The sequence below is a fragment of the Carya illinoinensis genome, chromosome 4 (assembly GCF_018687715.1).
Source record: "Carya illinoinensis cultivar Pawnee chromosome 4, C.illinoinensisPawnee_v1, whole genome shotgun sequence".
Lineage (NCBI taxonomy): Eukaryota > Viridiplantae > Streptophyta > Magnoliopsida > Fagales > Juglandaceae > Carya > Carya illinoinensis.
This window is the reverse complement of record NC_056755.1, coordinates 9,979,369-9,995,298: the sequence shown is the minus strand read 5'-3', so window position 1 is coordinate 9,995,298 and position 15,930 is coordinate 9,979,369. Positions and strand designations below refer to the sequence as shown.

General features: G+C 33.7%; 2 protein-coding genes across 4 annotated transcripts; both read left to right on the top strand.

Moving 5' to 3' along the window:
• The first annotated feature begins 3,504 nt into the window (after positions 1 to 3,504).
• Positions 3,505 to 7,187, top strand: LOC122308059. The gene is made up of 2 exons (XM_043121217.1): positions 3,505 to 3,992; positions 6,566 to 7,187. Exons 1-2 carry the CDS (start codon positions 3,969 to 3,971, stop codon positions 6,794 to 6,796), a joined length of 255 nt encoding a protein of 84 aa, XP_042977151.1. The 5' UTR covers positions 3,505 to 3,968; the 3' UTR covers positions 6,797 to 7,187.
• Positions 7,188 to 10,799: 3,612 nt separating this feature from the next.
• On the top strand, positions 10,800 to 15,801 carry LOC122308243 (TSL-kinase interacting protein 1). 3 transcript variants are annotated; one of them, XM_043121454.1, is made up of 8 exons: positions 10,800 to 11,030; positions 12,294 to 12,432; positions 12,641 to 12,819; positions 12,895 to 13,133; positions 13,212 to 13,440; positions 13,763 to 14,260; positions 15,055 to 15,186; positions 15,277 to 15,801. In XM_043121454.1, exons 2-8 carry the CDS (start codon positions 12,309 to 12,311, stop codon positions 15,349 to 15,351), a joined length of 1,476 nt encoding a protein of 491 aa, XP_042977388.1. In that variant the 5' UTR covers positions 10,800 to 11,030; positions 12,294 to 12,308; the 3' UTR covers positions 15,352 to 15,801. The 3 variants fall into 3 exon arrangements, with proteins under 3 accessions (XP_042977388.1, XP_042977390.1, XP_042977389.1); XM_043121456.1 differs by having other exon boundaries at positions 10,802 to 11,030; positions 12,695 to 12,819; XM_043121455.1 differs by having other exon boundaries at positions 10,802 to 11,030; positions 15,067 to 15,186.
• Positions 15,802 to 15,930: the final 129 nt, after the last annotated feature.

The following is a 15,930-nucleotide window of genomic DNA, read 5'->3' as shown; positions in this document are numbered from 1 at the left end:
TATTTAACATGACATACTTGCAATAGTGAATATTACATGACTTGACATACATGTAATAGATGGCATACTTAGCATAACGTACTTGTAATGTACAGTAATACATAACAGAATATATTATGTAACAGATAAAAATTGATGACAGAATACATTCTGTATAATAGACAATTATATGATAATTTGGCATGGCATGACATATATGATAACACACATACATACATTGTAGTTCCTTTACTTAGCACACATACACAGTAGACTGCTAGTAAGTTAAAATCTAACTTTCCTCGATTTCCGCGTTTCTTATAAAACTTCTAGTGCGACCACGAGGAACTGTAATTAGTGATTCTAAAAATTAGAACTAAATCACTAATAATTTGAAATATCGAAAATACTAACTTAAAGAGTAAAATTTTCATTTTACTCTCTACATGTGGGAAAATGACCGTTTTACCCATAACTTAAGGATTTTGCATACTAACTCCAAAAGTTTCCAAAATTTACATTCCTCATGTAAATTTTGTCCTAAACTTAAATATCAACTCAGAAAAATTTAAAACAAAACACAATTATGAAGAACACACTATGGCCGAAACATCCATAGGTCATTTCCCTTGATTTTTTGTTGCAATTCCTTCTAACTTCAAAACTCATGCTTAAACCAAAATTTTGCAACAAACATCTTCCCATCCTAAGTTCAAAACCATACTTAAAACATTCATTTAAAAAAAACTAATAATTAACACCAAACTTTTTTATAAAAAGATCCAAGCACTTAAATCACAAGTTTTGACCTTAAATCAAAACATTTCTAAGAATTTCAAAAATCAAATCTTACTTCTAACATATTCATAATATCATCCTAATATCAACCATGCATTAAATCATCAAACTAAAGTCACCAAAATCACAACATAACATTTGGAGTTTTTGGTTTTACACTTAGTTCAAAAACAGAAACTTTTTCCTCAACTAGTTTTGATAAATCTCTTGATCTATGACCTATAAATATATGATCTTCAAACCAAACCATCACATGGTTTAAAAAGATGTCCTAAAATATATATAAGCTTCTAATTCAAGATCACATGGTTAGAAATTAATCAAAACATAAATTTAGCCAAGAATATCCACACTTTGGCTTATCTGAATATCTCTTTGCATAAAATTTCATATCTTTGCAACTAACATCAAATATCTTCAAAATAATAATATAACATGTATATAAGATGCTTAAGATCCTCCAATAAAATTATTAAAGTCATTGGAATAGGTTTAGACCACCAAAGAGTTAAACTTTCTCAAAACAGAAAATGTTTTTCCTCTTCCAGTTTCTAAGTTTCTAAATCTAAGAAAATCTTTCATCAAAACCTTTAATCATGCAAAAATCCTCAACCAATAATCATATACACATGTTAACAATACTCCATAAAAATTTCGGACCAATATCTATCTATTAGCTTGGTCAAAAACTCCAAACTATAACATATTCTCCAGTTTATCTCCCAGAATGACCTTTCTATAGTTTATATAATATTTTACTGACCAAATAATCTTCAAATTGGGCAAATAATATATCCATGTAAACTAGACTAAAAAAAGAACAACTTATATGAAGGAGACTTTATGATAAAACACTTACAACAGCTTCGAAATGGGTGTGCAAAAGACCTCCTAAAAGCTGTCCGAGAGAGAGTGTTTGATATTCTTTCAATGGAAAGTGTAAATGAAGATGATTTCGTGGGGAGAGGTGGCTGGAGATACTTATGGATGAGATATGGAAGAGATGAGGCTGGAGTTGAGAGTTGAGTGTAGTTTTCTCCTACTCAAAATATCTATAAAAGATTATCTCATAATATTTTATCCAATAATATCTACAAAAAATCAACTTAAGATATTTTTATCTAATAATATCTATAAAAATCAACTCAAAATATTTTTACCCAATAATATTCCCGAAAATTATCTCAAGATATTTCTTTTTATCCAATAATATCTACAGTTTTGAACAGACGTTTTGTCCGAAAATATGAAAAAATGTTATTGCGCCATAAGACTTTAAATAACCCTCCAAGTCTAATGGCACAAACCATAATACATTTTGACACTTCTAACTATCTCCAATAATCAAAGACACACTTCTGATACCATAGTAAATAATAACACTAACTATGTAATTAGACAAAAACCTATACGATTAATGGATTCGTGAAAACTTATGAGGTTTTCACGAGGTTCCTAAAGTTAATAGAAATTTCACAATTGAATTTCTAGCGGGCTGTTACAGGCTGGATGGAAAAGGATTTATTTGTCTAAAGGGGGAAGACTCACCTTAATTAAGAGTACTTATCTAACCTCCCTATGTGTTTTCTATCTTTATTTCCTTTGCATGCAAAGGTGGCAAAATGGAAAAGATCTTTAGTGCTTGTTCTTGGGGTGGCTTGGCGGATGAAAAAAATTTCCATTTACTCAAGTGGGACAAGATTTGCACCCAATCTCTTATGGAGGTTTAGGGGTACGGAATCAGAGAATTTTTAATATGACACTTTTAGGAAAGAAAAATTCTATTCATCATCCCACACATGATTTTTTTAATTTTTAATTTTTTTCCCTTGCCAAATGCATGGTATATGGATGATGAGTAGAAAAACTCTACTAGTTTAGGATGAATAAAACCAAAAAAAATTAAAAAAATTAAAAATAAAAATAAAAATAAGTGTGATGTGTGGGATGATGAGTAGCAAAAATCTTAAGGAAAATGGTTATCGCGGTTTTGCTAGTGGCAAAGGTTCTGTGGGACAAGATTTTTAGTAGGTTTGGTATTGTCTGGGTGATGCCTAGAAGGGTGGTGGATCTACTGGCTTGTTGGAGAGGAGTACAGGGTAATTGTCAAATTGCAGCTGTGTGGAATATGGTGCCATTATGTCTTATAATGTATATGAAATGAGAGGAACGAACAGTGTTTCGAAGATAGCGAACGTTCATTGGGAGGGATTAGAGATTTTTCTTCCATACGATGTTATTTTGGGCATCGGCTATTGTATTAGATGGGACTTGTTTTCATTTCTATGTTGCTTTTTCCAGCTCTTAGCTTGTAATGAACTATTTTCTCTTGTACACTCCTCGTGTACTTAGGCCATTTCTAATTATGTGGATTAAAAAAAAATATTAACTTATAAAAAAAACATGTGATCAATGCATGGAGGCTGGCACAGCGAATGGGTCATATTTGTGGTTCAAAGTTTAGGAAATAAAAAGCGAGAAAAAAAACATGGAAATGAGAAAATAGGGCCAGTATGCCAACCAGTGGACATCTAGGAGAGGTTGGCTCAAAAAAGACTTGGAATAGGGGGCATATGGTTCAGGGCTGGGCACCGGTGGAAGACCCTACTTTTTGTTGCCAATGGTCAAGAAAGGGACAAAGGCTACATTGGTTGCATCCTTGTGATTTTAGGGTGAACCATATGCCCCTATGGCTTGGAACGGAACAAAAAAAAAAAAAAAATGAAGCAAAGAATGTGGGGAAAAAAAAGCAAGAATGGGGAGGTAAAAGGAAGAAGATGGAGAGGGAGGACCTTATTTTTGGAAGAGGGGGTGGAGCTTCTCCCTTCATCTGGTGATTATCAGATTATGGCAGAATTTGGTGGCATGTCTTTTTTTCCTTTGCATTGCATGGCTTGATATGTTGCTTTTATTTGTGTATTATTGCTGACGGTTGTTGACGATTTCTTTTGGGTGTGCATTCTTGTGAAAATAGCCAACCATGGATAAGATCCGAATGTTGCTTGATGTCAGCAATTTTCCCCTTGGTTGTAATTGTTAATGGATATTCCCTCTTTCTGTAGATGTCAATTTTGGTCTTTTCTTGTAGCCGTTATGTTATATAACACCTTTTCTCTCTCCTTAATACATTGCAGGACAAACTATATCAATGGGTTTTGAGACAACAAGAAGAGGGATCAAGAGTGACAACTATGGATATAGTTTCTTATTTGCAGGTTTCTTAGCTTGCCAATATTTAATGTTGCTTATTCTGCTGTGTCATAATTTCCTTAATAGTTATCATGTCTATGCTAATTTTATATCCAACCTTTGTGGTGGATTGTTGCAACTTGCAACTCTAGTGTTCTGTTGGTTGAGTTTTGCATATTAGAAACCTCTTTCTGTTGCTCTATTATTGTTGGCGTTCTGGTGCATGTTGACATATGCTTCTAAATTTCATAGGCCATGTGTTTAGAAGTAAACAATTAGCAGCACTTATGAGCAAACTCCTTGTCTTTCATTATGCAAATCCATAGCATATGGACTTACATATTGAAAGACGGCTAGTTTGATGATGAGAGGATGGCAATCGGCTATTAGTTCCCACTTTTTTTTATCACTTAAATCAATGTAGGAGGGGTTCATAGGATCATGACAACGAAATGTTACAATTTATTATATGTTTTTATGGTACAGCGTTGTTTTGTTTTCCTTTTATTACGTTTGTTGATGAGGCTTCAATTTCATTCAATGGAAATAAATAGTTTTCTCGAAAGATTTATAGGTTATTAAGCTGCTAAAGAAAAAAGAAGTCGTTGGGGTTAGCCATAAAAGGCCTATGATGTGAGGAAATGCGTAAAAAAATGCACCAGGGAAACAGAATTTCTTATAGCTTAAAGTGTCCATATGCTTGCATATGTCCAGTACAATCCTTATGATCTGCTGATGTGAGGCCACATCATTTTAATCCTCGTTAAAAATGAGTTTGAGGTGCATTTTAGTCCCCCCACTAGACTTTCTCCTTTTGGTTGTCAAAGCAGATTTTAAACAGAAGTTTGAATTTCTGAAGAGTTGAATTCCTTTGTTCTTGCCATCTTTTTAGTCCCCCCACTAGAATTCCTTCGTTAAACAACTTTAAACAACCTCGTTTGGTTATACAGTTCAGATGAAATGAAATGAAATGTTTTGTTGAAAATTAAATAAAATATTGTTATAATATAATTTTTTAATATTAGTTTTGTTTTGGGATTTGAAAAAGTTGAATTGTTTATTATATTTTGTTTGAAAATTTGGGAAAGTTATAATAATTATATGAGATGAGATGGGATGAGATGGTTTGATTTTGTGTAACCAAACCAGCTTTATATAAAACATGTTGGGTTCACTACTTTAGCTGGACATGTGGCATTGCTATAACCAGAACAACAAATAGCTCTTCTTAAAAAACTACTACATGCTGATCACTACAAAGTTATGAACTGCTGATGTCATAGGCACTAAAAAAAAGGAAAAAGAACATATCTACCAACGCAACTTCCCCCACAAACAAGGGAGGGTGGGGGAATCATACTTCTAATCTCTTGCAGGTATTGGAATTATATATGCTCATAAAAAAATGAGGATACCTGGCTACCTGCTCTTAGATGCACAACCCACACCTGGGAGTATTGAAAGAAAGAGTCAAAGATCTTCAAGAGCTCCAAATAATAATTGATTCTTGTTCTCATATGTTAAAATTATGTATACCTCTTCATGCGAAAAATGCTTTAGGGTAGGACCGTATCAAGCCACCCCTCCCTTGGTTTTAGAAGAAAATAGTCTCTCTAGTAGACATCTTCTTTCACCCCTGGTGGTTGGTTGCCAGACGGATATACACAATTTCTATGATTAAAACAGCAGGTGGCTCTGAATCATCCACTTGTACTGTCCTCTCTTCTGTGGATTTTACCATGACAGAATCTATGAGGCGGTCCTTTTTTTTTTTTTTTTAAATAGATATAAAGAGGTGGTCTTCTATTATTTTTTTGCTGACATTATATGGCTATAAAAATCTGCAGGAATTGGACTGAATAACACAAATCCATTGATATACTGTTTTAAAATATATGATTGCGATGAATGTATCTATATGTTTTCTATAATTTTCAGTTGCTCAGTTTACAATACTTGTTGAGAAAGATGAAGATGTACTCCAACGAAATTGTACACACTGCTCGCTAATCATGACTTATTTATTTATCCCCTTCAGTTCCCCTTCTCTACATTAAGCGAGGAGTATCTAACTATCAACAACAACAAGTGTTAAGGAGGTAAAAACAAGTGTATGCTGTAAATCGCTTGTTCCTTGTTTTGCCTTGGGAGGCCCAATGGTGTTAACTACCTTGTATCTATCTGACCAGGTGGTGTCAGACAATGTGCCGAATCAGAATCTTGCCTTTTCTTACACAAAGTTGCCTTATATGCATAAATGATTTGATTATTTCCGTCATATCAAAGTTCAACTTTCTGTCGCACTACACATTTAGATGAAATGATTATCTAGCAAATTTGTGAAATGATTGGAACTAGATATTTATACACATAATATTAGGTTATGAGTATCATATGAGATGGGTCTATATTGAATGGATGTGCTGCATATTACAATGGATAATTTTTTACAGCTTCAGTAGGTGTATCCCTTGCATTTCTAGTTATTTTCTTCGAGGTAGGTTTAACTACTTCTATGGCCCCTACTTTTCGGTGATACCAAATGCAGGGAAGGCAAGCTAAAGGAAGTGACTTTTTGTGTTTTTAATTGTTTTTGCAGAATGAGCTTGAACATGGAGCAGATGAACCCCCAATGTCACCCAGGCTTCCATTTCAAAACCAGCACGCCCAGAATGCAATGCACCCGACTATTTTGGGTTCCCCTGTCTCTTCTGGTCCATTTAGGATAGCAAAGGTAGGCCATGGAGTTCGTTCTGGGCAATCTGATAATCAGCCTAAGAACTCAGTATTCTCAAATGCTCTCTCCAGCCCGGTTCGTCAGAGCATCTAGCCCTATCACCAATCGATATCACAAGAGGGTTACCAAGGACCTCGGAATGGTGAGACAAACTATTGTCATCTCCAAAACAGGGATACCAATTCAGCAAACTTCAATGATAACATGGACATGAATGCAGATAGTCCAGGTCATGATTTTCGATACTGAAATTACTTTAGGGAAAGTAGGTCGTGCTGAAAGTTGTGTATGGTCAGAAAGTCTTATGTGGTCAGAGATGTTGAAACTGCTTCAAATTTAGATTATTTGACTTTTATTCATTTACTATTCTCTTAAAACTTAGTGGTTGAATCTGAATATACGGCTAACAGTAAAGTAATGGATGAAATAGAACAATAATGGCAATTTATAATTTCCCACAATAGGGGACCATTTGGTTGTGAAACTCCTAACATAATCCAAATCATTGGTAATGTTCTTTAGGTTTCCTTGTCAGTATCATACACATGAATTAGAAGAGGGAAGGAATGTTGCAGATAAGGACGTCACTCTGGATGCAAATGAATAGAGGAGCTCATGAACAAAGCTCTCTTTGAATGCACTTGGTTCTAATTCGGTTCACTTAATAAATAAGATATTCGTAAACATTAATATTGATTCAAATATTAAATGAGTAAAATTCATATAAACTCAGTTCGACTTTATTGAGACTTGTGAATAAAGCTTGTATAAGGTCGACTTGACTCATGTGAGCTCGTTTTGAAACTTGTATTGTGTTATAGATCTATATATTATATTTACTATATGTTAGGTGTATTTTATATACTTAATTATATATTATTAATTTATTTGTGGTTTATCTTATTAAGTATATTTATTCTGTTCCCAAATTGTGTTAAGATACTTTGTATAATTATTTTTATAATTAGTTATCTATATTTAGTTGTGTATTTTATTACAAATGGTGTGACAAGGAAATTAGTCAGTGTCGATAACTCACCTAATAAAATGCTTATATAGCATAATTTGATTTTGAAAATAAATTTTAAAATTTGAATCTTACAAATCAAATTTTACCATTTAAGTGATGTGGATGGTATGCTCTATGTACCAGCTTGGAAATATAATAACTATGTATGATATACCAAGCTATTTTATATTTGTAATACAAGTTATTTTATAAGTTTAATTAATTATGTATTAAGTTATTTTATAATTTTAATTAATTATGTCTTGTGTAATATAACATTAATGTTATATATCAATTAACTAGTTGTCATATAGATTATAGCCTATTGATAAAGTTATTTATGAATGAGTGAATGCACATTTACTTTAAACAATTATCAAATTAATTTTAATTGATTAGTTATAATTTATATAAATAATACATATCATAACTTAAGTCTATAGTATTTTTTTTTAATTGAGGAATCATATTATTAACCCTAAACACAATATGATTTTCATCACACTAGATAAATAATAACACATATTTATAACTATTACTTCTTACTTATAGTTATAGTTGCATATTATTATATTTTTATCTTGTAATATATGCACTCTAACTTATATATTATAACTATATATTTATATCATAACTTAAGTCTATAGTATTTTTTTTTAATTGAGGAATCATATTATTAACCCTAAACACAATATGATTTTCATCACACTAGATAAATAATAACACATATTTATAACTATTACTTCTTACTTATAGTTATAGTTGCATATTATTATATTTTTATCTTGTAATATATGCACTCTAACTTATATATTATAACTATATATTTATATCATATGCTTGTAATATACTTATAAATATTATATCTAATGATGTATTCTATGATAATATATTATACGACTAGAACTTTTGACTTAGTATGCTATATATATATATATATTATGATTTAATTTATTGCATTTATCTTTATATGTGTTAAATGACAATATTGGAGAGAGTGCCACTTTTCATTCCGTCACATTTTTCCGAAATCAGGGAAGTTCTCTTCAGCTCTCAAGACAAGGATGTGAACGAATGGAATTCGAGTGAGCAATGAGTTGTCAGTCTTTGTTCATTTAACTTTTATTTGAACATTTGTCAAGCCTAAACTTCTTCTTAAGTTGGGTTTTACGGTTAGAACAATTCATTTAACATTATAGCTTGTTTATGAATTGATCAAATAAGTTATAATTTTTAAGAAAATGATAATTACAGTTGCGAGTATCCAAACATTATGTAATTATTTAGAAATAAATAAATAAATACGAGATATGTATGAAAAGAAATTAATTTTTTTAATAATAAACTCAACTATTTTTCAAACAAATCGACTGTATAACGGGCATGTTATAGACTTTGTGCCTTGCAATTTTGTTGAGATGAATAATCTTTGGGTACGACTAAAGCATTAGGTTTGTTGGACATCTACAAACCATTATCTACTTTTGTGCATGACATGCATGGCATCACAATACTTGCATGCCATAGAGTATAACATGAGTCATGAAGGCATGGTAAGAACGTTTGGTAATTTTTTTTTTTAATAAGTAAATTAAATATTTCTTCAAGTGAATTAAACCTTTTAAAAGCTTATACCATGGATATTAGTGGAATGGTACTACTATTATTTGTTGCATAATTACAAATATGTTATTTTTCCAAGTCTGTGAACATGCTTCTCCTAATACCTTCATATCATAATCATGAACTTAGGAAGCTGTAACATATTCACATGCAAGTATATTCACCCTAATTTCAGATTATGTTACCACTGATCTATCTCACTCTCTGCTTTTACTTGTCAAGGCTACTTCAATTTTGTTGCCTTTTCTGTTGTACAAACCTCTATCTTTGTAGGTCAAACTATTAATTGAATTGTATTTTTTTATTCTCATATGTAATACTATTTTCAACGACATAAATTAGTCGTAAATAACATTTTTGTTGTTGTTGCAAATAGTTATTTGTAATGAAAATATTTTGTTGCAAATATATCATTATCAATGATTGCAATTCGTTGGTATGGTACATTTGCAATGAATGTAATTCATTGCTTTAGTACGTTTGCAATGAATGAAATTTGTTGCTTTTGTACATCTGCAATGAATGGAAATTTATACAATTTTATATTTGCAACAACGACATTGGTTACAAAAATAAAATATTTTGTTGGTAAAAGACCAATTGTAACAGTTGCCCATATCCCCTATATAGACAATAGTAACAAGAATATATACATTTGCAAGGGAAGAATCTTGTTGGTGTAGACATTCACCAATGTGACAATTCTGAAAGTATGACAATGAGTAATGTTCGTTGCAAATAGTTAGCAGCAATGAAAATACCACTTTTTGCTATGATATATGTTTCTTGCAAAAATCTTTACCCCCACCCACGACTATAGCTAGTCAATAAAGTGCGCAAACCATGCACCACCCAACCATTTGAATGTCTCCTAGAGATATCTTGTTTATCCATCCATTAGTGTGGGTTTTTACTCATCTTGAAAGTTTGATTTCCATAGGCTAAATTTTTATTTTAAGAAATATGCTATATGGATTACAATTTTAGCATATTCCCTCTAAAGGAAAAAAAAATTTGAGACTACACGAAAAAAATTATATATTTTAATAGTGGATTTCTATATTTTAACAAGAGTATGTAATACTTGCGTACCCTAAAATTATATCTAGTATTACTCTTATCTATTCGATAATTAATTGCATTCTTTTTTGGACCTTTGACTCATGATAAAAAAGTAAAATTTGAAAAATTTGATGTATTTTATTGTTTGTTTGTATACAAGATTCATCCCTACCTCTTATAATGGTATTTTTCTTATTAATAAATTAAGATTTCCGATAAAAAAAAAATAATGAAATTATTTGGGTTTGGTAATAGGAGAAGGTCTTAGTTCCTTTGAATGGGTAAAGGCCCAGGCCCGCAGGCCTTCCCAAAGGGCCCAAACATGCAAAACTACGGAAACCGAGACTCTCTCCCCCGTAAAGGGAAGACTGAAGACCGCTAATTATATATTTTTAAAAAAATTGAAGGTGTTCAGGCTCCCGCTCCCGCCCAACATTTTTTCACAAACTCAAATTTCCCCGAAACCAGGTCTCACCCAAACACAGGACTGAAATGAATGAAGATCCCTTATATATACTTCACGTTCCCGTTCCCGCCTGCACCGAGCATTTTTTCCAAAGCTCACACAATCTCTCTCTCTCTCTCTCTCTCTCTCTCTCTCTCTCTCTCAAGTGGAGATAGGCTTGGATTCAGGTATGGGAGCAGCATTAATCCATTTTTATTTTATTTGTAGTTGTTCATGTTTCAATTCTTAAGTTTCGATCAACCTGTTCATTTTCATTTGTCTACTCATTACGAATGGTATCTACATTTTTTTAGTTTTTCCGCTTTCGAAACAAGTTAGATTTTATGTCAATTTAATTTTACGAACGATTCTGATGTTGGAGTTGTTGGCTATACTTTGATGCGAGATTCGGTGAAAATGTCTATTCGAATCGTTTTAACTCCGTTTCTGTATGTATGTGTTGTCCGAAACCCTCTCGTGGGCTTTTTGTTTATCTGTAACGTCCGGAACTATAGATCGTGATTTGATTTGGATGAAGGAATTCTTTTAGTTAGAGCATACACTGACCGTACCACTGAATTTAGGGTTTTGGCCCATATGCCAAAATCTAGCACGTAAAGCACCCCGTTTTTGCCTTTTGATCTTTCTATGTATGCTCCTTTGATTGATATAAGTTCATTTTTTTATTTTTTTTGAAAACTGAAATGTGCTATATTGATACTGCTCCGTAGAGCGTGTTTAATGAAAACATATATGATGAAGCCAATTGCTTTACAACGTTTGATCTACGCTAAACTGGTACCTTAAATTATGGTGTGTTTGAAGATCACCTTAAATGTGTGGAAAATTTTGAATATTTACGTTTGGGGCATGTCTTCTAATGGGTTCAAGAATTGGGAATTTGGGGTGTATTAGTCTTTATATTATGGTAGGGCCTTTGCGATTACCTAGCTTTAGCATATTACTCTTTAAGTTAAACCTTGAAGGTATAGAAAGAGTAAACCTTCATACTGGACTGGTGTTACAATTTCAGAGCTCAAGGAGTTAAGGATGATAGATTTAATGCTTAACAAATGGGGATTTTGTTGCTTTTGACTTCATTTGGTTAATGTGACATTATTGTGGAATGTGAAAATTTTGTGTTCCTAGGAAGTCAAAACTTTCTCTTAATCGTAGGAAACAATTATAAGGGTTCTGTTTTTTTTTTTTTTTTTTTTTTTTCCTTTTAATTTGTTTTTGATTGGGTTTGCAAGTCAATGAAGGCCTTAACATGGTTGGATCATGAATGTGAAATTCATGGAAATTATTGTGCTCTATAGATGCAATCCAATATAACTCCCATGCAAGAAGATTTCTGATAATTGATCTCTGTAGTCTGGAAACTTGTATTTCAATTTTTGCTCATCTACAAAAAGGATACTGATTAGTTTAGTGCTTGGATCAATTAACAGGGAAGCCAAACCACCATGAAAACTACTAGACAGCAAAACAGGAAGGCAAAGGTTCCCTCAAAGCGCAAGGCAGACATAGGTTGCAGTGGAGCCAAGAAGTCCACGAAGAGAACTGGCGGGCGGAGTTTCAACCCTGCAGGTGAGGCATATCCTAACTCTATTTTAAAAATTGAATTGCATATGCAGAGGGTTAAGATTAACTGATGGTCTGACTTGTCAGCTCTACCAGTTCTGGGATTCATTTATATGCATGAATTAGAAAAGTAAAGCAATAGAAAGATGGGACATCAGTTTCATGGATACTTATTTTATATGTTCTGTTTTAAGTTCTTGAACCTTCTCGTCAGGCAAGCTGACGTGTTTTGTCGTAAAAAATAAACAATGTCCACCTTCTTGCACAGCTGAGGGAAGGTGTCCAGAACTTCGAGTGGAAAGGAAATGCGTTTCACAAACACTTATTCCCTACGCGAAGATCAAGTTGCAGCTTTTTCCAATAGATGAAAGCACTCGCATGGGATTGGAAAAGGTTAAATACCGACTGTTGAATCACCGGACTTTAACTAGTTGGGATTTATTTAATTTGAATTTTATTTTCTTCCAGGATGGACATAATCCGTACTTGGAACTTACTTTAAGTGCTCGAAAGAAGATTTCTTCGGTGCTTAAGCGGCTAAATTGCAAGTGGGGAGGTTCAAGTATTGCTCTAGGGGAGCCTATGCTTTTCCCATACAACGCCCTAAAAAACTCGTCTAATTACAGAAGGTGGACGTTAAATGACAATGATATTAGTGCGGGATATGTCTATGAAGCTATTGGAAGCCCCGCAATTTTCCGCCTAAGGTATAAGGACTGGTCATTTTCTCTTCTCATAGGCATTATATCGTATATTTGAAGTTCTAACTTGATTTCTCTTTCAAGGTATGGCTGGTTCTCTTATACTGAGCCTGAAACTTTTGGTAAGCTTTCTACGTTAACTCCCATTCAGGGTTTTTCGCAATACGAGGAGAAAGGTTGCAGAACTAATATGGACGGTCCAGATGCCGAAGGGAATAAAACTGAGGTAGAAAGTGAAGCGTTCAAAGAAATGAATCTACGTGAAGTAGCTGTTGATGCTGACAACGTCGTGAACGGACCTGCCGATTCTGTGGTAATTTTTCTGCTCCTTTTTTTATTTTTAATTGTTTTTTTCTCTTAGCTAAAATCATGGAATTTTCTGAACATGTTGATTATCTTTTCCATGGACATTTTATTCTCATACCCGTCGTTACAAGTGTTAGTGGATTAAGCATTCGTTGATTGTGCAGAGATGAATACATGATTAGATGTTAGAATGATCACGTATTTGTTGATAAACTCATATTTAGTCTATTCTACAGGCGCTTTCCATTGTTCTATTTAGAGATTCAGTTGCAATTAATGTCATAGAAGAGAGTACCATTCTCAAAACTTGCTCATTTTGTTCTAACTAGGATAATGAGCCGAAGATGGATGATGGCCTTGGACAATCATCAGCCCTGTGGACTGATGGTTTGACTAATATAAGCATTGGGGCCCTCCTCTCTGAAGTATCCATACAGGGCAAGTTCAGCAATTCTGATCCCATCTTTGATGGTCTAACTTGTATAAGCATTGGAGGTCTCCTGTCTGAAGCATCACTACAGGGCAAACCCAATAACTGTGATCCAAAATCATCTGGGAATGATGCAGGCTTGCAGATGCCTCAACCAACATCTGATTCCTTTGACGCTTATATTGCTGCGCAAGCAAATTGTCCTCAGGGTCCAAGGTCATCCACTCAAGACCCACACTCATCTATATTGGATGCTGAAGAAACGTGCCATGCGTTTCCTTTTCAAAGATTCTCGCCCTCAGAAAAGGATGTTCTGCCTTTGGTTGGAAGTGCTTATCCAGAGAGCCGTGGCCAGGATGCTGGTTCCGAGTCATTCAACTTTCCTAATGCAGCTGAGGTTTGATTAAAAAAAAAAAAAACCTTCATGTGCTTTTTTTATCGCTTTATTACAATAGAAATTTTATGAGGTTTCAAGATGAGGTTTGGAAGCTCACAGGTTTAATAGTTAGATAGCTTTCAATCCCATTCAACCATCATATGATACTAGTTCCAAGTCCTTCAAATTTCTCAATGCACCTAAGGTTTTCTCTCAAGTTTATGTGGTTTAAATATGGATTTGAAAGGTTAACGGGTGTAATAGTCAGCTAGCTTTCAATCCATTTATTCACTTAGCGTATGACCCTTACATGTAAGCAATATGTATGATGGTTTTTTTAATACAAATCACACACTTGATTAATCACCGATTGATTTCTGGAGTTTCTTGCGAGCAAGAGATTTGTTATGATGGATCACGATCTCTGTACACTCCACTAGAAGTTTGGTTTCTTCATCAATCATGGCTTTGTTCAAAACTTGAAATTCAGGAACTTTGTTGAAAGGCATGATATTTGGTCCAGGAGTTTCTTGCTAATGATACAGGCTGATGTTTTGCATTGTGTTTGGTGGGATATCACTCGGTCCTTAGGAATTTGAAAGTAATATATGCAAGAGCTTGATTCCTAAACATCCGTTGGTTTGGGCTTTCTGAATGCGACTTGTTTGGGAATAGACTAGGTTTTCCCTTTTTGTTGAAGATCATGTCGTGAGGATATTTCACTAGTAGTTTGACCAGAGGTCTTTTGAAACTTAAAACAGCATGAGACGCGGGCTTTGATGATAAATTCTGACAAGTGTTCTAATGTATGCTAGTGCGTTATGCAGGGCAAATGTCAACCTGTGTTTCCAGAAGATTATGATTGTCAAGAATCTGAAATAGACCTGTTATTTTCTTCGCACACATATCACGATGAGAGCAGTCTTGGACTGTCAGGCATTAAATGGGTACTTGAATTTCTCACTTAGAACTTTATTGAGTCCAATGTATGTTTTCATGCATGGTAAATTTGATTATTTTCTTATTGCTTAATACAGACGGACTCTCTCGGACCCTTTGATATTGGCCTCCCCCACCTCTCAGAAGCTTATCTGTGGAACGGTATTATCTGAAGTAGATTTGTTAGATGGCAGTCTTGACGCAGTCCAGAACCGCTTTTAAGTTGGAGGCTGGAAAGGTTGCTGTTGAAGATAAGAAATTACAGGGAAACAAAGAAGCTAAGAAATGAGTAAGCTAACCACTTGGATGGAGTAATTATTGTAGAGCATACATGCAACTTAAAGTTTTGGGACAAGTCTACCAAGATCTAAGAATATGGTACTTTGACATCATCAATAGGTAACTATCACGCAAAAAATGCCATGGTGTGAAGACTCTGACTTGGATTGTTTTCCCATGCTAACATGAAAGATGTAAAGACATGCTAATGATTTCTATTTTGGGAACCCTCCATATTCATGAAAAGAGAACTTTTATGTAAATTTATCAAGAACCAAATTCCTCAGTGGCTCCGTAATGTGATCCATTATTAGTCATAGATTCAAAGAAATCAGTTCAAAGCATATTCTGATTGAATTCATCTGCAGAATTCCCAATTTTTTTTCCGTTTTGATGCATGATTTTCTCTTAGACCAATCTAGGGTCGCGTTAGAGTCTATATTTTGTCCTGAGATGAATGACTACTTGTACCA